The sequence below is a fragment of the Schistosoma mansoni genome, chromosome W (assembly GCF_000237925.1).
Source record: "Schistosoma mansoni strain Puerto Rico chromosome W, complete genome".
NCBI lineage: Eukaryota > Metazoa > Platyhelminthes > Trematoda > Strigeidida > Schistosomatidae > Schistosoma > Schistosoma mansoni.
The window spans coordinates 36,782,447-36,796,740 of NC_031502.1; the positions used below are offsets into that span (position 1 = coordinate 36,782,447).

The window sequence follows — 14,294 nt, forward strand, 5'->3', positions numbered from 1 at the left end:
ATCCATCTCTGCTTACCATGCTTGTGAATTAAGGTTATATCGAGGCAATACGCACAGTATGCACATATGCCAATTAGAGACTGACCAGTTGCAGTCCTAACACATCGATGGGAAGATTCAAACAAACAATACTAAATGAATTTAAACTTCGACCCATCGCACAAGCAAGTGGCTATCAGGACTCAGTGGCCGAGTGGATAAAGCGATGGCGTTTGAAGCGAACGGTACTGGGTTCGATCCCAGAGTGAACATCAACTTTGAGATGCAGGTACATCCAGCTGACGAGTCCCAAATAGGACGAAACGCGCGTCTTGGATTCCACTGCTAGCCACTATCCATCTCTGCTTACCATGCTAGTTGAGATAATGTTTCAGCCTTAGCTTGTAATCCATTTTTGCTGGGAAAGGTATTTCTGATTTACATTAATAAACTAAACGTTCCTATTTTTATAGTTATTACCAAAATTAATTTAAGAAAAATCATCAGAAACAATTCTGAAATACACTGTAAGGCGATACAGACATAATGTATTTTGATAAGGTATACAAGTTTACACTGAAAGCTGTAGCAGTAAATTTATGCCTGTTATGGAACTTTTCTAGCTTTAAACATGCAAGGAATGAAAATAATTAAGGCATCATAGTTTGCTAATGATACATTTCAGAAATAACCGACCTCATAAACTAAAATTTTCATTGTAAATAATTAGTTAATATTTCTCAACTTAAGTCTGTCTTTGAAATGATGAAAATGCTATTCAGTTATATAATTAACTATTTGTTCCTAAATACGGCTTGGAAGTACATAGTTTTCAAACCACTTTTGAGATCCTCATGAATTCACTTCCTTAACGTGACTTATTATTAAGAAGTGAGTTTTCCTTTATTTAGTATTCTTAATATCTAGTCTTTCTTCACGATAAGATCAAGTGTACATTTAGTAGTTCTTCACTTCTACACAAAAGCAGTAATTTGCTAATAATCTAGGTTTTTTTTAGAAAGGATATGTTTAATAAGTCACTGACTGTAAAATAACTCTTTTTTTTTATCGAAAAGGCTATTTTAATTAGATTTTATCTCTATAATATTTCAATGAGAATGATCTTGAGAATTCGCTTTTAATAAAATAAATCATGTTTGTAGATCCTTTTCTTGAACACTCTTATTGGTGGAATACTATCCTCATTAGATTTGAATACAATCCCATTATATTAAATTGGTTCATACAGACTACTGATTCCTAGTGTTATATTAATAATATGTATAAATGAATCGATTTACAGTCGGAGATGATTAAACAAATCCCCCATGATAGTCACCTATTCGCATAGATACTCACACTATAAAGAGATATTCCTCTGATCTACAAATCTTTCTCACATCTACTAATTTTTGATAATTTTATCTAGTCATTCTAAAAAAACAGCGTTTCTTCAGCATAATCTGGATTTCATGAGAAGTATGTGTTATACATTCATATACTTCAGGGTTAAAATAGGAAATAGAAAAAGCTTCTGCAAAATGATGAAATTAATTTGGTATGAAACAATGTTCATTTATATTAAGAGTATTTTTACTGACTAGAATATGTATATTAAGATTTTATATTCGTGATATTCTAGAGAGATTAATGTTTGCATATTTGACCAAACATTTTCTAACAAATTGTTAAAAAGTAGAGTATCAATTGAATAGACATTTGCAGTTGTAAGCTATAGTCTTTTGCTAAAGCATCAATAGCGTTAGTTTCTTCCATGTCATGTGTCTACATACACGGGAAAATATGAACATTTTAGTGTAAATGTATAAGAAAAATCTGATAACTCTTCAAAATTCATCATTCCGACTGATCTTTCTGTTAAATGTGAAGTATTAGTCTTTCCTTCAAAAGTGTTACTCGTTAACAATCCTTTGACTCCATTCATTTTGAGTATAGACATGATTGACATCTGACATTATTGATTAAATTGATTAATCTTATTTTAATGATCTGTTACACAAATAACAACACTCGGCTATCTCTTTTTTGAGTTGTTGAAGAGAATCTACATAAAAAATTTATTGAAAAAAGAATAACCTGAGTTTTGGTATTGCAATATAGCCATCATACGTCTATGGCTCATAATGACAAATCAAAGACGGCAATAAATCTCATACAGTTGAACTTGTTTTTTCAGTAAATCACTAATAATTCGTAAATCGAGGATATATTTAACTTGATAATGAATAGCCTAGTTCCCGTTATCGATTCATCGACAAAGCTATTCTCATAAAAAAAATATTTTATTCCAGTAACCTAATAATTTAGAAATAAAGGATTACAACAGACAGTCGTACTTATCTATTCAGTGACAATTAATATATTTTCTGTTTAATATTGTTTACGTATGTTTAGCGCTCGTCTTGGAAAGAATCTGTCAATGAGTTATGAACCATCAGAAAATGTTATAGTGTGGAATGTAAATTTGGGCTCAGATCATTTCAGTTTGGCATACTGTAAGCATTTCATTTGATGAAATTTATAGTTCGTAATGTTTACTTTAAAAGTTATGAATTACTAAATCAAGTATTTACTACTGAATTACTTCTAAAATGAATTTATACTCTTTTGAACGAGAATAGACTCAATTTACTGAGAACCATTAAATTGAAAAAATTAGCATCAAGGTAGATAATTTATATGATTATTCAATATATTTCCTGGCAAATACAGTCAATTATAGTTTACTCTTTCTATAGTTAATTTGACAATTGTCTTCTAAGTCTTCAAGTTGATTGATGAAGTTTCATCTTTAGTAGTAATGAGATTTTATAATAATGTAATGATAATCATATAGAATATTTTCGAAGTTTGTTGCTTGGGGAAAACCGTAAATGATATCAGTCGAAAGCTTAACACTTTACTAGGTTTTATAGAATAATATGTTCATTAGCACAACCAAAATTCGACAGATCTATTCCACATGTTATTATTAACCAGATCGACCTTTAAGGTATCTGTCAAAACAGTTACATCGAAAAAAAACAAGAGCCTATCTTAGATTAGTTAAATTTGTTATGAAAGATCCATCCAAAAAAGCAAATCGGTTTATGAGTGAGATTTCTAAAAATTTCGTTGACATGAATCACAAAGTATATCATTTGAATTCATTCATAGTTAGTAACAGACAGCCAAGATCCAGCCTTCTTAAATTGCCTGACGCAGTAATTATTGAATGAATGAAATATAAGTTACGTGTTTCGGGATAGCATTAAACCTTTTGTTGCCGTGGTAACGGGACTCTTGTTTAGTCATATTATTATCTACATGTTTCAATCATCTGGTTATATAATTTTTCAGTACTTTTCTACTTTACAGCTTTATTTTATTTAACCAAATTAGGGTACTAATTAACTTGTAAGTAGTAGTTGTGGGCGTACAAAATTAAATGCATTAATTCTGTTCTACTGAGATCAGTGTTATTCCCCTTTCCATGTTGTTAAAGAGAACCGTGTATTAGTTTTCAATTTATCATTTTACTTTTAAACCAGCAATAAAACCCACCTTATCTGATAACAGTTAGTGAGATAATAAGGGCTTGTGTGAATATTCTAGTTAGCTTTCTCAGCAGGGTTGATAACTCCATCCTCAACCCTCCTCGTTTGTTCAGTTTTGGGGCAGGCAATAACCCTAGAAGGGCCACAGGCGGAGTTTTGTCTTAAAATGCTTTACATAAATTAATTCATCACAAAACTTCAAACTACTCGTTAGTAATGCAATTTAGCATGGCAACTATATATGACTGGTTCCATATTCGTCATGTAAGTTGTGGAAAATTTTCAAATTGAAGTATGTCATTCCGACAATCATCAATGAGTTCAGATTTTATTGTTTAATTTGTCAAAGTGTGTGTTTTATTCATACTCATGAAGATGACTTGGTGCACATTGTGCTGAAATTAAAATCGATATCATCTAGTGCACTTGTTGTTTCTAGTGATATTTTGAACGAGCCTTACTCAACTTTACATTGGGAAATCTAGATTTTCTACATTGCCTTTTTACCTGTGTTTCAAACTGTGTTGTTTAAATGGATTTCTTGATGAAATGATACAGATAATATAAGCATTGTTCAAATAAATCTAAAGTGCACTCACTCTTCTTATTAAAAAATGAATACCAGATTGTTCGTTGTTTTAGAGATGGAACAATGGATACTTTTAAATCGGTGATCATATAGTTTACCTAAGGTAGTAATTAAAATTTTTTTTCTTTTCCATATTTCGTTTATGACTGAGCTACTATATGCTTTATAAAGGAACTTTCGTCTAAATTTGAACCAATAGTTTCACAGTATTTAGGCACTGAGTTATTGTAAGACATTGAGGAAAAACAATGTATTTGTTGAATCTCGACGATTGAATTTGAAGTAAATCAAACGTTTCGTTAAACAATCTAGTCCAAGCGTTTTTCTTGGGCGTCTTACTGTATGGTTTGTTGAGAAAAATAATTTCATAAGTCTTACTGTATGAAATAACATCTAGAAAAAGTCGAAGTTGATTTCATTATATACGATTTGAATAGAAGATATTAGATTACTTGATAAGCAAAATAAAAAAAATATATTACTTGTTGATTTAATGAACAGGTAAGGACACGCATACATTTTGGAATAACGATGAACAAATACAACTTCACGTAAGAATAATTTAATTGTTATTAATAATAATAATACAATTAGATATCTTTGTTTGTTACAATTGTATACGGATTGATGTATTAGCCGACATTTTACAAAGTTTTAATACTCATGAAAACTGATATTGTTAGTTACAGAATGGCTGAGTATTGTATGAAATTAAGATCTCAAGTCATACCATTTTACAACTTTCATTAAAACCATAAACTGATCCAAGTGAAATCACCACCAAAAACGTGGAAGAATGGACGGTCATCCAGGTTGATGCATGATTTTGATAAAATCCAATGATCTTCAAAACTCTATAGTGAATATTTTATGACTTCTGAATAATACTTAATGGTGACTTTTAGAGGTTCTGTGCAACATATTTTGACAACACTAAGTCAATATTTACTATGAATATACAAATCCCACACTTTTCGACTCTACTTACAAAAAGACTTTTTTATACCAGTGGTCTTTTTAAATAGTCCTCAAAATCTTTTTTTAATGAAGAGTTTTCAGTAAAGGAAACTTTCCTTTCGATGATATCGTTTTTGAAAGCTGTACAATCGAAATGATAAGTAATTACTACATGTAGTAGTCTATAGTAAAATAGAAGAGTTTTATAAAATTATCAAGAATAATCAAATTTATTCAGATGCAAGTCAATGAAAATGAAGGGTTGTTGCATAATTCCATGAAGATTATCAAAGGATTTCAAGTACTGAATATAATAATTGATAAATGAAAGTGTTAATAACGTGTCAATGCCCAGTTGTTATATCGATTGAGTGCGTATGTGCGTGCCCAGTTAAATATATGACGTGATAAGACCACCAATTGGAGAGCAGTGAATTTATTGATCGCCCGATGATACACAAAAGCTGTATGATCAGTCTTGAGTACTTATCAGTTCTGCTATCTGCTTAGCCCAGCCAGTTAAATACAGAACACCAATAACAGCCTCTGCAATATTAATCATTATTCACAAACATACTGGGTTTATATAAGAACCAAACAGACCACATCACACCACAAAATAGAAAATAACATTTGTACAAGATTTGGCCAAATGTGGCTGTGAATAGGGGGAACAGTAATCAATAGACTGGGGATAACTCAAGAATGGTAAATTGCATAATAATAGTCTATAGGTCAAAATAAAGCTTATAATAAGAGGGACACGAATATGAATAGTTTAGTTACTTAACAACTATAAAATAGGAAATATGAATATCATATTGGTCCATAAATAGTTCCCAAAGTTACCATTCATAGTTCTCCACGGGATACAACAGAAAGGGTGTTATTTCAATGTAGTTATAGCTTCCAAATATCGAACATAAAATAGGTTTCATCATTTAGCGAAGTAATCAAAACTTATCTTGAAATAAATTTGTGTAGTGGTTTCGGAAGTAATAAGAAATAATAATCTATAGAATAAAAGCAAAAGATAACTGTCCGTTTTACAAAGGAGGAGGAGAATAAGTTAATAGTTAGCACTTACAATTTTTAAAATTTGAAGAGGTGTTAGGATTTTGGAAAATAAGAGATTGAACATGACTCTTTTGTGAATAGTGGTCAAGCTTGAAATGGTGAATTACTGTAGTCTCAGCTGTGCACAAATTCTTCATTCAAACCATTTCTGAGTCAGTTCTTATTATTTTGTGAAGGATTTTGAACGACGATCCATGTGACGGGATGTGACCCGAGTTGACCATGTGTTCAAGGACTGGGCTGCTAATTGATTTGCAACCCTCTGATGTTTGTTTACCAAGTGAATACTTTGTAGGGCCAATATAACATGCTCCAAAAGAGTAATCAAACTGACAAATGCATATTGAGGTGACCCAAAGTGACAGTTTATCACTGACACTCCTCTGAATGGGTTTTTGCTGGAGAAAACAGTTCGGAGCTCTCCTAAATAAATGTCTTTCCTAGGGATCTAGATGTTTTTTTCTTTAATATCTCAGATACCGTATCTCCCTTGATTTTAATGTTCGAGAAAAACACTTTGTTCGGAGATGTGGGAGTGCTGTCGACTTGAAATTTTGGTTTTATATTGTTATCAATGAACCCGGGTGGGAAGCCATTCTCTATAAGTTTTCGTCAAAATATATTACCAAATAAACTAACTATAGTTACGATTGTACTGTTTCAGAAAACAACTGTGAAAATGAAATTCATCTTGCTGAAACATCTTCATGCTTTTATTAAACCAACGGATTTCTTTTGTTTTCTAAATAATGAAAATTCTCACTAAGGCGATCAAGATCCTTTGATTAAAATGTGCAGTTTCTATTAAAATTGTAAAACAGTTGGCTTAGTAGTTATATTTTATGTTTTTTATTATAAGTAAAATTGATGAGAGCACTGTGAATAAAAGAGAGTATATACTATAAATTGATAACTTATAAGGATTATATTCAGCAAGAATTGTATTATTTCACCATTTAATGAGTTTACTAAGTATTTACCCGAAATACGTAGCGTTACAGAATACTTTTATGATGATTAGTAGTGACTAAATGTTAAATCATAATTACAAATTAAAGGTTGTTAGTATCAAAAAATTATTAATGATAGAGACTGTCTTGAATCTATGCTACATACATTTTGTTTATCCATACTGATCGAAGAACTTTAAATAACTCTTAAATAATACAGTCTTACAAATCAATTAAAACTTCTACCAAATACTAGTGTAATGTGGTCTACTTATATCCATATAAGTAGTATATGGCCATGGTCAGACATAGAATGTATTTTGGCAGAAGACCGATAAGGAAAGAACTAAAATGAAGCGCAGTTGGTAGGAAAATGCATGAAAAATGGAATTAAAGAAGATGAGTTGATATTTACAGAAGGAACAGTGAAGATTGAGACAATTGGTTGTTAATTTGCAAATTAACTGTTTGCTGTATGGTTATCAGAATTTTGTGAGATAGTCTGTAATTTGTGCTTAAATACATTCAATTACTCAACTAGTGTTTTGTTCACTACCCAAGTATAATATTATTTTAATATTTCAGAAAACATCTAAAGAAGATATACAAGAATATACTTTTTCAATAATGAACCATAAAGGTGTATTATCTATCTTGACAAATGTGAACCAAAATACACCAATATACAAACTTTGTATTGATGGTAACGAGATTCGATGTTTACGAAGTGAATTATCAATTTCAGAGAAAAAATAAATAATAAATAATCATAGTTGTAATTTTTATGTTGTTTATTATTTATATTTGATAGTTAATGAAAATAGAACTGTATACCTAGCAACAAGAATCCTTCTTATTATTATCATAGTCTACGAATTACTGAAGTAGATTTGATTATTTTATTTCATTGTTCACATTGAGAAATAAAAGTCTTATGTAATACTTTTCAGATAGTAAGCACCATAATACTCAATGTTTCACATTGATTACGTCTTCATTTATACTAAGAAAGGCATTATTTCCTGAATAAAGCAGTCTAATTTTATTTTATGACATCTATCTAAATACGACAGTAAGTTAAGATGAACAAAATTAGGAATACACATTCATTATTGTGAAAATGGAGAAGACTTGTAATTCGGAGCGTAACTTTATTATTAATAATGGGTTTATTCAATGTTATATTTTGGTACAATATAGAACTCTCAGCACGAGGTATTTCAGCAAGTTTTTTTTACCAAAAAAACAGAAATGAAAAAAAGGGTGAAAAAAATCTGATTCAGCACAACTTACCAAATTTGAGACGTACTTAAGAATACAGGTTATTGGCTAGGTTAACTTTAACAACCTGTTCATCACACAGTATATTTGCTAGGTAAGGTATTATAGAACTTTTATACCTTTTCTTGAGTGCATGGATTCTAATGTATTGACGTCTCGTTCTACTAGAAGATATGCAAGGGGGAAGATATGAATGAAGTGAATGGTTAGTATCTGATAAGTTAACACTTGTCAGGAGTCTGCTAGACTTAAGATGTCTATCCACAACCATATTAATAATGACCTCAAAGGATTCACCACACACCTTGATAACTGCTTTCAGCACTCTCCACAGTATAGCAAAATTTTTTCTCAAAAGCCCGGGAAAGAATAATGCATAACAGTAAAGAATAATAGATAATATGCAGGAATTGACAAAATGTAGGAGTAAATGGTGAGTAATCCCAAAAACATGCAGCCTCTTTATGTAGTAAGTCAAACGGTAACCTTATTTTCGATAGCAGTAAAACATGAGAAGATCAAGAAAGATCAGAGGAAAAAGTAACACCAAGATATCTGACCTTCGGCACTGTGTTTATTAAGGAGTCTCCAATGGCACAAGCATTATGGGATCTGAAAATAGTGTGTAGGTGCTGTCCATATCTCAGGCTAAAGTTAACAGCTTAATATTTAGATGGATTAAGTGAGAGATCATTGCCAAGAGACCATCATTCAATACGAGACAAAAACTCGTCCATTTCTATGGGATGTAAAGAGGAAGGAATTGGCATACATACAGTAAGGTCGTCCGCATATTTCACAAAAGTGTTTTCTGTGGAAGATGGCAGGTCATGCAGAAAAAAAGAGAAAAGAAGGGGTGGAAGAACAGCTCTTTGTGGCACACCTTCATCAGACAGTAGAGACGTTAAACGCTTTCCTTCAAACACAGTGTACTGTTCTCTTCCAGAAAGGTAAGAACATAGCCAATTAGTTATCCAGCCGTCAGTGTTGACGCTGATGAACTTGCTAAGTAAGAGGTGTCTTGGAATAGAATCAAAAGCAGAAGTATACTACAGAGAAGCGCATCGAAACATACTTCTTACCCTTTTGTAAGTCGAACACTATATTGTGATGCAGAACAGCAACAGCATCTAAGGTGCTTCTTTTGCATTTGTAAGCAAACTGATTCGGATCACTGTGCTCTTTTATTGCAGGTTGAAATGGGAGTATCAATAACTTTTCCATTATTTTGAGGAAAGGTAAAGTTATTGCTATGGGTCCAAATTTCGCATTTTTATCACCAGAACCTTACTTTGGTATAGGGATTATCTTTATCTTTCTCCACATTTTCGGTAAGACATTAGTTGAGAAGGATCTGTTAAAGATATTCGTTAATGGATAACATAAAACATCAGCACATTTTTTAAAAAGGAGGTTTGGGATACCATCAGGTCCTAAACATTGGGATGAATTAAGTGACTGGAGACATTTTCGGACATCATTTTCAGTAAAACTGGGAACACAGTTATTCTTCAGACCCTTGGATATAGGGAGCATGATGTCAGATGACTGACGTATAAAGGACTTATTTAAGTCACAAACATTCAGCTGGTTATCGCTTCTAGTCTGCCTATCCCCTGTAATTTCTTTAAAGAGCTTCCACATACTTGGAGGGCTTTTACAAGATAGGAGTTTTTGAGTAAACACAGAGTTGAGACGTCTAATCTTTTGGTTTATTTGACCATTTAACTTACGAACTTTAATAGTATTTTTCTCCTTGTACATCCTTTCTTTTACCCTCCGTAGTCGTTTTAGTTGTGGAGATGTAAGTCGATCAAAACTTAAAAAGAAGGTTTCGGTAGGACAGCAAATATCAAAACAGAATTTAAGATAACAGGTGATAACATCAGTTGTGTTTTCTATTGAGTCATCTGTAAATAATTCCCAGTTGGTCGTACGAAACATGTTTTTCAGATTTTGTATATTTTCTTCGGAGTAATTTCTGTATATGACTTTTTTGGTCTGGTGTAAGGGTGTATTCTTTTCGTGTTTTCCATAAACTATAGGTAGAACACGAATTATATAGTGATCCCAGCTAGACAACGAAGCACGTTTACGAGTCACATATGTATTCGCATCATTAATGAAAACGAAGTCTAAATGAGCATCCAAACGAGTAGGAAAATCTACTACATTTTGGTGATCTAGTGATGTAAGGAAGCTAAAGTCACATGAATTGAAAACACCACATACAGTTGAAAGTAAACCACTGAAGGCAGTAACGGTGAATTCAGTAAATTTATCAGCGAAGACAGATAGCGCAGATGATGTGCAGTCTGAAGTCATGTAGATGTTGGTAACATAAAAATAGTTGTATTTGTTCAGGTGTTTTGGATGGCATCTCAAAGTTAGACAGTCGATAAAGTCATTTGAAAACTTGAAACAAGCAAAAGTAGGTCGACACCAGTTCACGTTTACAAAAGTAACTACACCGCCGCCATACCTCTTTTTATTGCTTGATCGATCCTGACGATAGATATTGAAGTCACGTAGTGATACTAAGCAATCGTCCTGTAAATCAGTTAACCAAGATTCTTGGTTTTCGATGACACCACAATTACGACACAGGTTTTAACTTGGTAGGAAATGGAGCTAGTTCACCTTGTTAACTAGTGATCGGCAGTTAGAATTTAGCATCTCGGGAATTGACATTTGGTTAATGTTCATTCTCTTTAATGCATATTGCCAACCATCCCTATGTCTCTTATTGTACTTTATTGTAATTTTTACAGCAAAAGGACGTTGTAGCAAGTTATATATTAGCGTTCTCTTGGAAGCAGGAGTGATCTGAAACAACAACACAACAGTCAAGACCGGTAAATGCTTCTGAAGTAAGAACGTGGTGTACTGACACAACAGATATATATCTAAAATTGAAAGACGCAGTTCGAGTACAAAACGGGAGACTTATTACAAAATAGTTTTATTCATTGTTCTGCAGGTTCAGCTTACGTAGGAGTTGTTCCTCTTCTTCCAGTACTTTTACACTTTGTTGCCCTGTAATAAGAAAAGCAGAGTCGCGTTAGTAATGTCACATGTAATGATTTTTAATACAGTTACAAAGTAAGCTATTCATAAACTCGCCTGTATAGGTTATGCGATTATTAGACATAATGAGGTGTTAAAGCAAAATAAAAAAACAGAAAACTTTTTGAAACATTTAGATGGTAGAAACAGGTAGCCCGGATATTCAAGCAAGCCGTCACTTTCACGATGACTATCCCAGACCACGGGACTTTTGATTGTTATCTCAATCAACTAATCTAAATAATAGTAACAGTTTTATGAGTAAAAACAAGTTAAAAACCTAATATTATTTCCGAGACAAACGAATAACAATGAATATGTAGACGATTTTATTGATTAAACATAAAACTCATGTATTGAAGCTGAACAATCAAAATATACATCACTCCTCAATAAATTACGAAGTATGATCATATTTATGAAATCTTACATAAAACATTCAAATATTTTGAAAATACTGATGAACATAGAAATCATATAAACTTATATATACTAAACAAGTCTATCTTTACAGCTAAAAAGCACCATAAACTACAGTTTGATTTCTCTGAAGAGTTGTTACTTGATAGTATTGATCATCTACTGTAAAGTGGTCCGAGAAAATCTTCGTTCATTATCAATTTACGAATTTCACACTTGATAGTGATTATTAGGAGTATATCAAACTGCATATTGTATCGTGGATAAATATCAAGTATGATAGTTAGACATCAATTTCGTTGGTTGTTAAGTTATTAAAAAAGATGACGTAAAGCTGTAATTGTTTGAAAACATCTTTAAAGGTTACCTGTTGGAATTATAATCCATTTAGTTTTCATAATCAATACGGTTTGTACAAATAAATTGAAATATGAAATCTGTTTTCATCACGGACTGATTTCAACTGATAAATCATCTAAAATTAGTGGACATTGGGCAGTTATCTCATCTTAGTTTAAAGCTTCCCAGTGATTGTGTTTAGTATCCTAATCAGGAGCTGAGTGAGGACGATACTAATAATCCTTTTGATTTGGTATTCTATAAGTTGAAATTTTCTGTTGCATTCAATTTATCATCAACATTATCTAATCCCCCCACTTCATCAACCGAAATCCGTAAGTTTTACCAGCAGCTAAACTGACAACGGTGTGGGAAACTATCTGCTCACTCAAACAAACTAAAATCGACAAGTCCTCTTTTCTCAATAGCTCCAACTGCATTTACCAATTTACATGTACATGCCAAAGCACATACATTGGAAGAACCGAGAGAAGAGTACATGTTTGCATTTCTGAGCATGTTCCTAAGAACCAGGGCTCTCAACAGTGCAATATCTCGGCATTTACTCGACACCAGGCACATCATTGACATTTCTCATGCCTTCAAAATCATTAGCAAAGAAAGAAGTACAACTGCTATCCGGTTTGCTGAGGCGATCGTGATAAAAAACTCAAACTGGATCTATGTACTCAAAAAGAGACAGTGATAAACTTTTACTACCCTGGTAATCCATTTTATGTTTCTTTTTTTTATATTAGTTTTATTTTGGTTAATATATAGTTTTTTATTATATTCCTCTTCCATTACCCAATTCTTAAACCACCCTTTCTCTCACACATTTCCACTCACTTGTCTCTCTTAAATTATATGAACTCTCCAAATTCTATTCAATTATTACTTAACCCACCCTATTTGTTTATAATTCCATGACTCCTTCATTACCTCTAAAATTATCACACATTTGATCTTATCTGTCTTTGAACTCCACTCAACTATTACGCCACCCACCCTTTATGCCTCCTTCATTCTAATACCTAGTAACCTCTGACCTATATATATATATATAGTTATCATTGATAACCTTTTGTTATTCCAACCCTTTACATTCAATTATGTCAATTGTTCCACACTATTTATTAGCCCAATGCTAAAACTCTGATATGTATTTGGTTGTAAGCAGCTGATGAGAAACCAAGACATATAATGAATTCATATTATTCTGTATCATTGTTTGTTCTGTCTTTATTTAAAATTGATACACTTAGTAGAAAAACAAATGATACATAATCGACAAAACATGACAAACGAAGTCCATCATTAAAACGCATTAATTTTATAACTATGTGCTGTAAAGGTTTTAAATAAGCTATATTGTTCGATATTTTCGTTATTTCAAAAGTATGAGTCAATATATTTTCATAGTTTTGGTAAACTGGATGTTTACGAAAAGTCTTAGAAATGAGTTGTTTATTCCATGGTAACCCTTTGTTAAAATAAAACTGTTTAGAAACTCGTTTAGGTCGATAAGTTGAACAAACGTCGTTTGTTTTTATACTATAAAATTATTATTGACGGTATTTATACAATGTCCGAATGGTTTTGCCAAAAATAACAATGTAGATAAGACACGTACGTAAAATAAAAAAAAACAATATTTGAAAGTTATGAACAGCTTTAAACAGTGACTTTTGGTTAATTACTATAAATAAGTTGAGGTGGATGAAATGAATAATCACTCCAAATAGTAAAATGGTTCTTGGCATGAATAAAACAGATTTTATCGAGTCCAAACATGATAGAGTACGATGAAATCAATGTATTTTATTATGCTCTCCTCAATTACATACAAGCTTTTAAAATACATGATAAATATCACCATAACTTATAAATAATTAACTAGTGTTTATCACAGTATAGCAAATTAAGTATTTAAAGTGGAAAGCTGAAGATGACGAAAAATAAAATCGAGAAGTGTTGAAATAGTCATTCTGACATTATAAGCATAGATGGATGATGGCTAGCAATGGAATCCAAGACTCGCGTTTCGTTCTAGTTGGGACTCGTCAACTGGATACACCT

General features: G+C 32.0%; 1 protein-coding gene and 1 non-coding gene across 2 annotated transcripts in view; both read left to right on the forward strand.

Annotated features, from left to right (window-relative positions):
• The window catches only part of Smp_203720 (uncharacterized protein), a gene marked incomplete at both ends in the record, with an annotated part of 11,735 nt that extends 3,870 nt beyond the window's left edge, over positions 1-7,865 (forward strand). The window contains 3 exons of the mRNA XM_018789560.1: positions 2,395-2,495; positions 4,627-4,676; positions 7,695-7,865. Coding sequence (XP_018654992.1) covers positions 2,395-2,495; positions 4,627-4,676; positions 7,695-7,865 — 322 coding nt within the window. The remainder of the gene's footprint in view (positions 1-2,394; positions 2,496-4,626; positions 4,677-7,694) is intronic.
• Smp_tRNA_00578_Gln_TTG.1.1 lies at positions 184-249 on the forward strand. The gene has a single exon. It is a non-coding gene (tRNA).
• Positions 7,866-14,294: the final 6,429 nt, after the last annotated feature.